The 12,752-nt window shown below is 52.4% G+C and overlaps 1 protein-coding gene across 1 annotated transcript in view; it reads left to right on the top strand.

Annotated features, from left to right (window-relative positions):
- The window catches only part of PTPRE (protein tyrosine phosphatase receptor type E), a 128,994-nt gene extending 119,694 nt beyond the window's left edge, over nt 1–9,300 (top strand). Inside the window, exons 16-20 of the mRNA XM_039835924.1 lie at nt 3–47; nt 2,702–2,827; nt 3,127–3,293; nt 4,128–4,263; nt 6,447–9,300. Of these exons, the coding sequence (XP_039691858.1) occupies nt 3–47; nt 2,702–2,827; nt 3,127–3,293; nt 4,128–4,263; nt 6,447–6,521 (549 nt within the window). The 3' untranslated portion in view covers nt 6,522–9,300. The remainder of the gene's footprint in view (nt 1–2; nt 48–2,701; nt 2,828–3,126; nt 3,294–4,127; nt 4,264–6,446) is intronic.
- Nucleotides 9,301–12,752: the final 3,452 nt, after the last annotated feature.

Here is a 12,752-nt window from a genome sequence, read left to right as displayed (position 1 = left end):
AGTGCCACACGGTCGTCATGCTGACGGAGGTCCAGGAGAGAGAGCAGGTCAGGGGCCCCCGCCCAGCCCGGGCCTGCAGGGGCGGCTTGTGCACCCTGAGGCCCAGCCACCCTGGGGTGACCGTAGCATCACACGAATGTCCCACCTGCTGTCAGTGGTGATGCCGAGCCGAAAGCACTGAGCGGGGACAGAGGTTGGAACTGCAAAGGTTTCATTTCACCGCCGTTTTGTTTTTTTTTGGGGGGGGCGGTAACTATGATTCCACTCCGGCTTTGTCCTTAGCCTGCATTTCATTTAACCTGCCCTGAGATTCCATCATTCTGTGTTTGCCACAATGACAAATTTGATGACAACCTATTGAAGAAAAGACACGTATTCACTTTTTTCAGGACATAGAGACGTGGGCCTTGATGCGTGCACCTAATGGATATCGTCCTGGTGGAACCGAATGACTTAAATGCTCCCCTTTTTCCCAGACATCCACCCGTGGCCGTCCTGTGTTATATTTGTGTAATCACATAATAAGTTCTCGTGAACCCGCTCTCCGACCGAAAACCAAACCTTTGCCGAGAACAGCTGTATCTAGGTGCTCCCCCAAGATGCAGCCACTACCCCGAATTGATGTTTTGACTTCTTTGCTCTTTTTCCAAAGAGTTTTATTGAGATATAATTCACATACCATACGATTCATCCTTTCAAAGGACACAGTTCGGTGGTTTTTAGTATACGCATAGACTCGTGGGCCATCACTGTTGTCTAATTCTGGGTCATGTTCATCACCCCACAAAGTAACCTCAAACCTGGGAACAATCGCTCCCCCTCCCCCACTGCCCCCGGCCCCTGCCACCGTGCGTCCGCTGCCCGACGCCATGGGTCTGCCTGTCCTGGACGTCCCATAGATGGAATCACACAACACGTCTTCACGACTGAGCTCTTCCACGTGGCGTAACGTTTTCACGGTCCGACCATGTTGTAACGCGAGTATGTTTTCCGCTCTTTTTTACTGACAAATGGCGGTGCACCGTGTGCCGCGCCACGTTCGGTTTATTCATTCATCGGCGGAGGGGCGTTAGGGTCGTCTCGCTCTTGGGCTGTTATGAACCGCGTTTGGGGCATTCCTGTCTGAGTTTTGACAGGGGCATGTGTTTTCTTTCCCCTTGGGTGGCTACCTGGAGTGGACTTGCTGGGCTGTGCCGTAACTCTCTATTGCAAACTCACTTTATCTGACATTTCAAGAACTTCAGACTGCTTTCCAAAGCACCTGTGCAAGGGTTTCGAGTTCTCCCCATCCTTGCCAACCCTTACCTTTGTTTCTCTTTTTGATGAAATCCATCCTCGTAGATGTGTTCTTGGCTCTTTGAAAAAATATTTTTATGTCATACGCATGTATGTTTCCAGAAACCGGTAATCAATTTCGATTGCTTCTTCCTATATATAAAGGGTATCATTACCGTATGTATTCTTCTGGGACTTGTTTTTTCTACTCAGAATGATGCTTTTGATATTTTGCTTTGTTGATGCCTATAGCTGTGGTTCATTCATCATTGTCTCCTCGTGTTCCACTACACAAATTATGCATCCTGCATCCGTTTATGCATCCTGCATCCATTTATGCATCCCTCTCTCATGAGCATCGGGCGTGGTTCCACTTTGTTGTTTGACAAGCAGCGCTGCAGGCACATTCTTGTACATGTCTCATGCTGCACAAGGAGCAGTGTGTTCCGGGACACGCTGCATTGGGGAGTGTGAGAAAGCTGGCGTTTGCAAGGCAGCTCCTAGCTGCCTTCCTAAGCGGTTGCGCTTCCCAAGCGGCCGCTGGCACCTGTGAGACGTATCATTCAGCCACATTCCCAGTGTCGTCAGTCAGCTTCCTTTCTGTTCATCGAATAGTTTAAATATCACTCCTTGGTGGCTTGGACTCGTCTCTCTGCTTCCTGCGAGGTTGGCATCACTTCATCTTTTCGTTGTTGGCGTGTTTGCTCTGTGCGAGATGCCTGTTCACGCCTTTCACCCATTATTATAGTGGCTTGTTTGCCCTTTTCTTATTAATTCATAGAATTTCTTTACATGTTTTTGATACAAATCTTCTATTAATACAGAGGTTTTATGTATTGCAAATACCTTTTCACAACTGATACCCTGTCTTTTCACTCTCTAATGATGTTTGTGGATGAAATGGAGTTAATTTTCTTGTAATCTGACGTTACAGTCTTTTGTGTCATGGTTGGTTAGCTCTTTTGGAGTCATGTTTAGTAAAGTCCTCTGTTCCCCAAAATGAAAAGGTATTTTCTTCTCCTAAAGCTTTTACAGTTTTGTTTTTGACTTTAAGTCCTCGCCTGAGTTTATTTTTATTGAGGTTCAAGGCAGCCAAGTATGGGCATGCAGCCGTGGGAGGGTGTGAGTTAGCGACCCAGTTAGACCCAGTTACGTTTTTCCCCACGTAGAAAACCAGTTTTTCTAGCTCCAGGTGTTGAATGATCTCTTTTTTTCTGTTGGGTTACCTCTGTCCTGTCCTGTTTCCGGGCTCTATTCTGTTCCCTTGGTCACCAGGCGTTAATGGACATGCATATGCATAGTCGTGTTATTTTCTTGGTCAGATCAAATGTGCTCAGTGGTTTGAGAGCAAATCTGCATCATCTAGTTAAAGGTGACGGCAGCAAATCATATCTTACGAGACTTACAATTTTATTTTATCCCCCAGGATAAATGCTACCAGTATTGGCCAACAGAGGGGTCGGTGACTCATGGGGACATAACGATCGAAATAAAGAGCGATACCCTTGCTGAAGCCATCAGCGTACGAGACTTCCTGGTGACCTTCAATCAGGTATTGAATCAGGTACTGGGTCCTGGGCTCTGCTCCCTGGCAGAGAAGGGAAACTCTGTGGGCCAGTCATGGGCGAGGTGACTCACCTCTGAGACTTGGTTCAGAGCTCAAGACGGCCGGCACAGCAGACGCCCGCTTGCCCGGAGACGTGTTCTCCTCCACGCCGGCCACAGGATGACCCGGGGCCAGTAGACTCAGGACTGCTCATCCCGAGCCTTGAAAGGGCGTGTGGCCCTGAGGCCTGTCTCTGGGAGGACAGAGATGCGGGCGGGCAGCACTGAGCCACCCCTCCCCCGCAGCCCCTGGCCCGCCAGGAGGATCAGGCCCGCGTGGTGCGCCAGTTCCACTTCCACGGCTGGCCCGAGGTCGGCATCCCAGCGGAGGGCAAGGGCATGCTGGACCTCATCGGGGCCGTGCAGAAGCAGCAGCAGCAGACGGGCAACCACCCCATCACGGTGCACTGCAGGTGAGCGCCCCGCGCACGTCCCGCGCGGCCGGTCACCCCCCTGGGCTCACACGTGTGCACCCGCAAGCTTACATAAATGCGTGAGTGTCATCTGATTCCTGCGAGTGCATTCGGTGGGAGGAGTCAGGAAGCAATTCACACTTTTCCCTGTGCTTTTCACGTCATCAAAAAAAATCACCAAGCGCAGCTGGGACACGCCCACTTCTGAACTTCGAGGGACGTGTGTCCCTTTGAAAGGTGGTTCTGGCTCTGCCTGACGACCCCTGTGCTGGGCTGGGGGCCTGACGTCCCCTGTGCTGGGCTGGGGGCCGAGCCCCGCCCCTGACGTCAGCCCCGCGAGGGCTCCGCACCTGGGACGCCCGGCGCCCTCGGGCCTGGCCACCAGGTGGAGCCCGCGCCTCGGTTTTCAGCCCCCGGTGCCTTTGTGGATGTCGCTTAGAATCAACAGGAAACGAGTTCCTCCGTGTTCTACCCCAAACGCCCAGGCTGAGTTTAGAACGCGTGGGGCAGCGGAGATCAAAGTCCAGAGGTCCACAGGGCAGACTTTGGGGCCGGTCACTGCAGGGGCCCAGGGGCCTCAGAGGCCTCAGACCTGAGCAGGGAGGGTTTGCATTTCGAGAGAGTCCCCGGGGAGGGTGATGCTGCGGGTCCTGCCCCCACCCACGAGCGACCTGCCCGCGGTGATCGGGTGAGCGTTGCAGGAGCTCCACGTCGCAGGTGCCAGACTCCGGTCACGTGGGCCGATGGCGGGTGGGTGCGGGCTGTCACCCCGCGTCCGCATCCGCGTCCACGGCGAGGTCGCGTCTCTCTCCAGCCCTTTTCCTCCGCCCGCAGCGCCGGAGCCGGGCGAACGGGCACGTTCATAGCGCTCAGCAACATTCTGGAACGAGTCAAAGCTGAGGGGCTGCTCGACGTGTTCCAGGCCGTGAAGAGTTTAAGGCTTCAGAGGCCGCACATGGTGCAGACCCTGGTAAGAAACCATGTGCTGAGGGTCTGGACCGGTTTCTCCTCTGGGGCTCGCTGGACCTCAGCACGCTGTCCGAGGTGTGTGTGCAATGCGTGTGTGTGTGTGTGTGTGTGTGTGTGTGTGTGTGTGTGAATCCACGTGAGGCATGGTGACATTCCCCCATTCCGCGGTGAACACACACACTTTCCCGTTTCCAGAAGAGACGCCTCGCCCCAAACCTGGCAGCCGGTCCTGGCCAGGGAGAGCAGTTTTCGGGGCAGGCGTGGCGCGGCCTTCCCCAGGGCTTCCTGTGTCAGGCTTGTCCCCGGCTCCACGCTAGCATGGCTGCAACCCGAGCAGGCACAGAGGGAGGAAGCAAGGCCCTTCCGTGGCCTTCGAGTCTCGGGGAGCGCAGCGGCAGACAGAATGAGCTGAGCAGAGCGGGTCATGCCTTCCGTGGCTGGGGACAGGGTGTCCACACCCGACTGCATGGCAGACTCACTGAGAGCGGTCACCTCCCCCGGCTGCCCAAGCTGCCACTCAAACCAATGAAGCAGACTGTCTGGGGGTGCGACCCAGCCATTGGCATATGTCAGGTCCCCCCAGGGCGTCCCAAAGTGAATACAGGCTTGGGAGCTACCAGGGTAGGGGGACGCTGGGTGCCTGCCGGCTCCCCATTCCGCCACCCACCTCAGCCTGACAGTGAAGGTCGCCTGGAGAGCAGAGTGGGAGAAGATGGGTGCGGGTCGTGTCCGGGCCTCTCCCACTGCCCTTGAGTCCAGGCCCCAGTGCGGCCGCCCTTCCTGCTAGAATCTGGGGGACTGCAGAGGTGTCTAGCGTGTCCCGAAGCGAATGCCTACGCCGCACCCCGCCCCCCACCAGCCGCTGCCTCCTAGGGCATCGTGGGACAGGCCATTCCACGGAAGATTTGGAAGATTTCCTAGGTCAAAATAGTAATAATGAATACAGCACAGGAACCCCCTCCAGAAGAAATTCGGTTTGCACTTCTGAGCCGCTGCCTTCAGTGTCTCTCCTGACTGTTTTTAAGTCCATGCCGGGCTTCGCCCAGGCAAGCGGTGAGGTTTGTCCTGCCTGGCCAGCGGTTAAGTATAAAACATAACCCTCCGATGCTTGGGCTACACGCTGGCATCCCAGCTCCCCGGTCGGACCCCCTGGTGGCCTTGTGAACTTGGACAAGCCCCCTCCCCTTTCTGGACTTCCGTTCCTTATCGCTGGAAAGAGGGGTGGTGGCCGCTGCCTTTAGGGTCGCTGCGCAGGTTTGCGTTGAGTTTGTCAGTAGCGGCAAGAGCGCCTGGCCAGGGCGGCAGCCAGCACGGTGTAAGAAGAGCATGTGGCCTGAGCCAGCTTACAAGCTCCCATGGTTAGGGACACCCAGCTCCCCTAGGTCACCCGGTCTGGCCCATACATCTTCTCTGCAGGAGCAGCCGGCGTCCGAGCGCCCTCCTGTCCTGGCTCCGCTCGTCCTGACTGCGGCTCCTCTCACTGGGAGGCTGCCCACGCTGTCTTCGGGCTCAGGCCTGTGCTGCCTGGCCTGGTGACATAGTCTGACAGTGCATTTGGAACCTTACTTTGAAAGTCAGCACCTAGCCTAACGCCCAGCACAAGATGCATGGCGAATGGTGGATAGGTCGGGCGTTTGATCATAGTAACCGTCCGCTGTGCAGCCAGGCACTTCACACGCACCTGCCTCCCTCCGCCCTGGCCACATCCTCTGTCCGCTCTGTTCACAAGGAACATTCTGCCACCCCCCACGTGGGACGGTGAGGTCACCCGCCCAAGACCCTAAGTGTCAGAGTGAGATTCAGGCCCAGGCTGTCTGGCCAGAGCCTGCGCGTTTTCACAGTGGCAGCGTTGATAAATACCATCGCGTGCGACGTTCAGTGCTCTGACTTTTTCAGTTCGAAAAATAGTTGTCTGTCACTTTAAATGTGAACACCGAAGACCTTTTCTCAGACTGTTCCAAGCTGAAACTAAGCATCGGCATTTCTCCGTGGAGAAACAGCTTTATCTGGAAACTTCCATATGCCTAAAAACAAAATTATGTAACAAAGCTGATGTGCGTGAGGGTATGTGGTATTTTAAAAAGCAGACTTTTCTATGTCTCCCTTTTGAATGTTTCTCCCAATTAAATTGTTCAAATATTTCTTTAAATAGCATTTTAATGTATTCTTGGTTTTCTTTTTCAGGAACAGTATGAATTCTGCTACAAAGTGGTACAAGATTTTATTGATATATTTTCTGATTATGCTAATTTCAAATGAAGATTCCTGCCTTAAAATATTTTTTAATTTAACGGTCAGTATATTTTGTAAAAACCATGTTAATTTATTTCATAGCTGACATTAATATCCTTCCTAATTTCTTTGTATATATTTTGTTATGCTTTAAAGAACACCTGCTATAAAGTTATTGCATCTTAAACTACCCCTTCTAAAAACTGGAATAATGTTTTAAGGTCAAATAATATCCCGTAATGTATATATTTCTGCTAATATCAGTAAATATTTTAATTTTTCATTAGATTCATATCATTTAATTTCACACACTCAGCACCTCTAAATGTTTTAAATCTTAATATGCCAAGTGTGCTTATGCAAAATACTAAACATTCAGCAGGAAACAGTTGAGGACTCAGAAATCAGTTGAAAATGTACTTTTCAATGATTTTACCGTCCTGAGCAGCAGCTTTTTTTTTTTTTGAAGGCAAACTGTTCCTGAAGACACAATATAAGTAGGGAATTTTGTAAAGTCCTCTCAAACCCACGTGGTTTATCTTTACATTTTAAAGATCAAAGAAAGACTTTGCAACCTGAATCCAGGTCTACAACGCATTAAGGGTAGGTGGTGACTGTACGTGATACCTAAAACTGCATTTATTCAAGGCCGTATCCTCGCTGCCTTGGCTGGATGGGAGGAGATGCGAATGCCGGTGGTCTGGTCTGCCCGTGGCCTTGGGGACAGTAAAGGCAGCTCGGAGAGGCACTCCCGCTGTGCCGTCCGTCAGATAAAACCCAATGAATCAAATCCACTGGGCTTCTCACTCCCTGCTCCATTATGGCCACAGCTCCCCACGCTGGCGGGGCGCTGTCCCCCAGTCTCAGCCCCGAGCCGCTGCCCACTGCAGATGTTCACATGGAGCCAAAAGTCCGCCTGCTGAAGCAAGAAGCACACGCCTGGGAGTCAGCCAGGCAGCCGCGGGCCTTTACGCCTGCGACTCTCTGAGAAGCCTTTTGGTATTTAAAAACCACTTGTCAAAGCTAAGATAGTTTGTAAGAAAAGAAATCTTAAAATCTAGATTTATACCGTTTTTTTAAAGTCCCACTCCTCGATATTTAATTAAAAGATAACATTCCTTAATCTAAAGGCTAACTTATTTTTGAATGCAAATACTACTGAGACTTTTGACACTGGCTCCTGGTAACCCCGCTGCCAGATGGGGGGGTGGGGAGGGATGAATGTAGAGAAGTTTGATTCAGTGAGCAGTGATCTTTTGATGGCCGTCAGGCACCTAGCAGATGAGCACAATACAGAAAAGACATCTCATGTAGATTACTGAAAGCGTCTTGCACGTGCATTTTTGGTACATGGTTTTGGTTTTTAAGAGCTACGAAGGCCTTACGTGATGTCTCCACTGATGACCCATGCGCCCTCCTGGTGCTGTTCCTCCCGTGTCGCTTACCGGGGAGCACGGGCGCACTCCAGGTGGTCTGGTTTGCACTGCCAGGCTCACGGGTGGCCAAGCTTCTGCCACTCCCCTGAACCTCCCGCTACGGGCCAGACGAGGTGCCCAGCTGGCAGGACGAGAGCACAACTTTGGGGTCACTGCCGTCAGCCAGCTGCAGCCCCAGGCTGCACGCTCACTGCTGCATGCGTCTCTCTGTCCTCGGTGCAGTGAGCACGCGCTTGGGGGGGAGAGGGAAATGGAGCTTTGCTGGACAGCCAGGAGGCCCACTTGTTTCCACTGTTAAAATCCCAAGCCCAAAGCCTTTCTTTGACTGAAGAAGAGAGAGAACAGGGCTTCCTTCGGCACCAGTTCTAGAAACAGCTGGCTGGCTGGAATGAGGGCGCCTAGTCACCCACCTGAGGGGTCAAAGTCAACGAGCATGGATTTGGGCCCAAATTTAGGGGCCGTAACCAGAACCCTTCAGGCCCATTACTGGTCTAACTGACATCTTATGTGGAGAGGAAGGTAGACCCTCTCAGAGAACCCTGGGGACGGTGCCCTATTCGTAATGTCCTTCTGCCCCTGCGGGCCACCCCCCACCCTGTGTCCTCTGCAGGTGTCCTGGCATCTAGTTGGGCCCTTCCATTGTAGAAACAAGGCAGAACCCACTGTCCCTGGGACACAGGCCCCCTCTCCAGGAGGGCAGGCCTTGCCTTTTCTGGAGGCCCTTGTGGCCTCTGCCAAGGCCCCCCGCTCCCCCCCACCCCCTAGAGAGTCCTGGTGAGCAGTGGGCAGGGGGGGGCGGGGCTCGCTGTCCTGTCTGCAACCTGGAACGTTGATCTCTGCTTCCCCTTCCGTCAAAGCATGATGTCCATAACAACAGCCCATGCCGACAGCCTGGTGTTCCCTTGCATTGTTCTGTGTTGCATGCGGTCGCATTCAAAGGCCAGACAGCGATCAGAAGTCTGCCGTTCTGATCTACGCTTTATCGGTCACTGTGTGACTCGCCTGACTCACTCTCTCTCCACGTGCTATACGAATGAACAGTGCATACCAGTGTTTTAAAAGGTATTTTTATGTGTTTTTAAAACACTTTTTTAAATGAGCCTGACATCTCTGTTTCAGCATTTGGAGACACGCCATGTTTTGCGTTTTAAATGTATGGTTACTGATACTTTTGTTTAACTAAGTCGTGTTTAATTTATGAGCGATCTTTACATGTATGTATTCCAGTTTCAACTCTCATATTTTCTCTTGTCACATTTACAAGTTGATCTTGCTCTGACGATAATGCCAGTGAGTGTTGCTAAATTCTTTGTATATGCAAATTGCAAGATCTCAAACATTCCGATACCAGGATAAATCTTTGACTTCCAGCCTACGTCTCTTTCTTCAATGAAATCTCTTAATTTTATTCTTGTGCCTTAAGTCCTGTTAGATAAGACATTCATTAGGAGGTAAACATTGATTTATATAGACAATTAATTTTAGGACTTCTCAAATGTAGCTCAGACCTGGCACAGCACAGCCCCTCCGGCGTGGGCGAGCACAGCCTCCACGGGGTGGCCTTGGCTCCGGCTCTCGGCTGGTCTTCAGGAGGCAGGAAGCAGGGAGTAGTAACTCACCCTCCAGGGAGCCCGTGGTCCTGCTAGAGTCCTTGCTTGCAGTCACTAAGGACGGTGACAGCACGCTTGAAGTCCACGGCCAGGTGGAATCGCAAAGTCCTGGTAACATTGCTTTTCCTCCTAAAACCCGAAACCCTGTTAGGCCTCGCCTGGCACATCTCTGTAGCTCCACTTCTCCCCAATCCTCCTCCCTCCACGCCTTCCACCTGCACCTGCCTCCCCGACCTACGCCAGCGCCCTCTTTCAGATAGTCTGGTCGTAATGTGGAATTCGAACACATTCACTTTATTATTCGTTGTATTTATTTAATAAATTTTGTGAGCCTTGTTATATTTGTTAAAACGGATGAGTTGAAAACCTTTTATTCCCACCCGCCCCCCCACCCAAAAAAAATCGCCTGCAGCGAAATGCTGTTTGCTGTTGTGGGCCCTTTTAATTGTTCGTTTTCCTCATGGGTCTGTCTGCCTGTCCCTTAGGTAAGTGGCACCTCACTTCTGCTCTAGGTGTGATGGGGGCCCTGCCTGGGGGTGTGTACAACTGGGGAAGCAAGACATAGACACACCCAGAGGCCATGGGGGGAGAAGGCGGGATAGAAGAAGGAGGTTTGGAGGAGGGACGGTGAGGGCACAAAGAGGCATCACAAGTCAGCCAGGGACCAACCAACTTGACGCACCCGAGGGAGCCCACAGCCTCGGAGAAGGCTCACACGCCGGCCTGCCTCAGAGGATCCCCTGCACGCACGGACCTTGGGACAGGCAGGCAGGCTAGCTGATGGCTGAGGGGGGTTAGTGCCTCACTGGGGTTGCATGGCCCGCATTAGGGACGTGCCTCTCAGCAGACTGTGTGGTGTTCCCAACCACTCGGGGAGGCAGACCTTCCCCCCAAACCCAGGCTCCGCCTTTGAGGCGAGCCAGGAGGGTGTCCGGCACCTCTGCGGGCCCTCCAGACACAGCGGAGGCCTCCTGTGACGGGCTGAGTTGTCTCCCCGAAATTCGTATGTTGAAGTTCTAATCCCAGGACCTCAGAAGGTGACTGCGGTTGGAATGGGGTTCTCGCAGATGTAGTTAACAGGAGCCTGTGCTGGATGGGCCAGAATGAAGTCTCGTAGAGACCGTGACTTTGCAAAAAGAGGGAACGGGACATGACGTGTGCAGAGACAACACGTGAAGGTGGCTCTGGAGTGATGCCTCCGCAGACCGAGAACGCCGGTCCCCGTGCTGGCCCCTCAAACTGCGAGACGATGAAGCCGCCGTCTAGGCCACCCGGTCTGGGGCACTTTGTCCGGAAGCCCTAGCAAAGTCACAGCACCAGCACCACCCGGCCCCGACTCCACAGCCCGAGGTTTCCGCTGTAGTTCAGTTTCTCCAAAAGATGAGCCAGAAACAACATAGGGGCAGGTGCTTTAATTGGGGGGACACCCCAGGAGGTGACTTCTGGGGTCCCCACTCTGTGGCTCTTGCGTGGCAGTACTCAATAAAACAATCTTGTCAAACCTCCATTCCTATGAAATCACAGGCAAGAGCACAGGGCAGGGCGGGGGACCAGGAGGGAGGATGAGGCACCGGGAGAGGGATACAGAGACCACCAGGGGAGACTGGACTCCCGTGATGCCCAGGGGCCTCCCCAGATCATGCCCTTGGAGGACAGGGCACTGGAGCCCTGACCACTGATTTCACCTCCTAGGCTGGAGGTTGCCACCAGGGGTGCCATCCCCCCGGTCACAAAGGACGGTGCCACCCCAGCAATTCAAGGAGCCGTGCTGGTAAAGGGCGAAGCGAAACAGAAATGTAGGAAGAACACGGATGAACTTGGCCGCCAGCTCCTTCCCCATCTCGACCCATTGATAACCAGACAGCCGCCTGCAGGCTTTAACTCCTGCAGTTACGTAAACACAGACCGTTTGCTTTTTTTTTAAGGACAGCAGGGTCAAACTCCTGGCATAGCATAAATCCGGGATGACAAATTTGTCAGATTCACTTTATATTCTGCAAAGAAAGCGAAGACACTGCCCGTGACACCGTCTGCTGTGAGGCGCGGCCCGACGTTGGAGCGGTCGGTACGTGAGAACTGCCTCCCAGAACCGGTGACCCGCACTGCCCGAGGGCAGTTGCGTGAGTTGCCCCTTTGCCCAGCATTCTGTCCTAGAATCCGGCCGTCAGCACGTAGGCAGCTGCCTCTTCTGTTTAAAGCCCCCGGCATACACCTAACAGATTCACAGCCATCCCTCGGCGATGGACAAGAGCTTGTTCCCACTGGCCGGCGCCGTCACACTGCGCCTTGATGATGAGTGCCTGCATGTCGTGTGCTCCCCTGGGCAAGGCATTTCTACAGGAGGCAGTTTCTGGGTCAAAGGGCAAACAGACTTTACATTTAAGTAGAAACTGCCATATTTTCATCTCTAAATATTCTCCCCACTCCCGCCCACCTGCAGAGCAGGCGGCGCCCATTCGCCTAAACATCGTTAATTCTGGATGTTAGCAAGACAGTGTTTGCAAAACCAGTGGGCAGAAAAAAAATCACACCTCATTTCAATTTGCATTTTAGTAGGTTGAGCATGTTTACACATGTCTATTATTTGCACTTCATCTGTGAATCACCGATTCATTTTTTTTTATCCATTTTCCTAATTTTCCTTTTTTTCTTCATTGGTTCATTTTCATTCTTTTTGGGGATGTGGATATAACCCTCTGTGTTCGTGTTATATTTCCTATTGGATCCTTATAAAAGACTGTCATTGACGGCCACCTAAGTTCCCTTGTCCAGGAAGCTTTGAGACTCGCCAGCCTGTAGATGGCTCGGATGAGCACATGGCTGACTCTAAACCCCAATACCTGCCTATAAACCCCAATTCGTAGGTTATTGCATGCTTATGTGACAGCACAGACACAGTGCTGGAGGTATGAGGATTGGGGGGACCGTGCCTTGTCCTGAGGTGCCTCGGGGACCTGGGCAGTCTGCACAGCACCTGAATCGGTGCCTTGAGGTGAGGCTGGAGTACCCGATCTGCTCGGGAAGGCGTGGTTCCAGAATGCTGTAATCCAGCACCTACCACCCAGTAAAAGGAAAACCACCCTTACGATGCGCTTTGTACTTACAAAGGTGAGGAGATATGCTATCTTTCAATTGAACCCTAAAGGGTTTTTTAATTAATCAGTATATTCCATTCCCCAGGCATACAGCTAATTGAAATTTTTCTATATGTG

Source organism: Pteropus medius, unplaced genomic scaffold (genome assembly GCF_902729225.1).
Source record: "Pteropus medius unplaced genomic scaffold, Ma_sr-lr_union100, whole genome shotgun sequence".
NCBI lineage: Eukaryota > Metazoa > Chordata > Mammalia > Chiroptera > Pteropodidae > Pteropus > Pteropus medius.
Note: the sequence above shows the minus strand (reverse complement) of the source record. Positions and strands in the feature narration are given on the sequence as shown.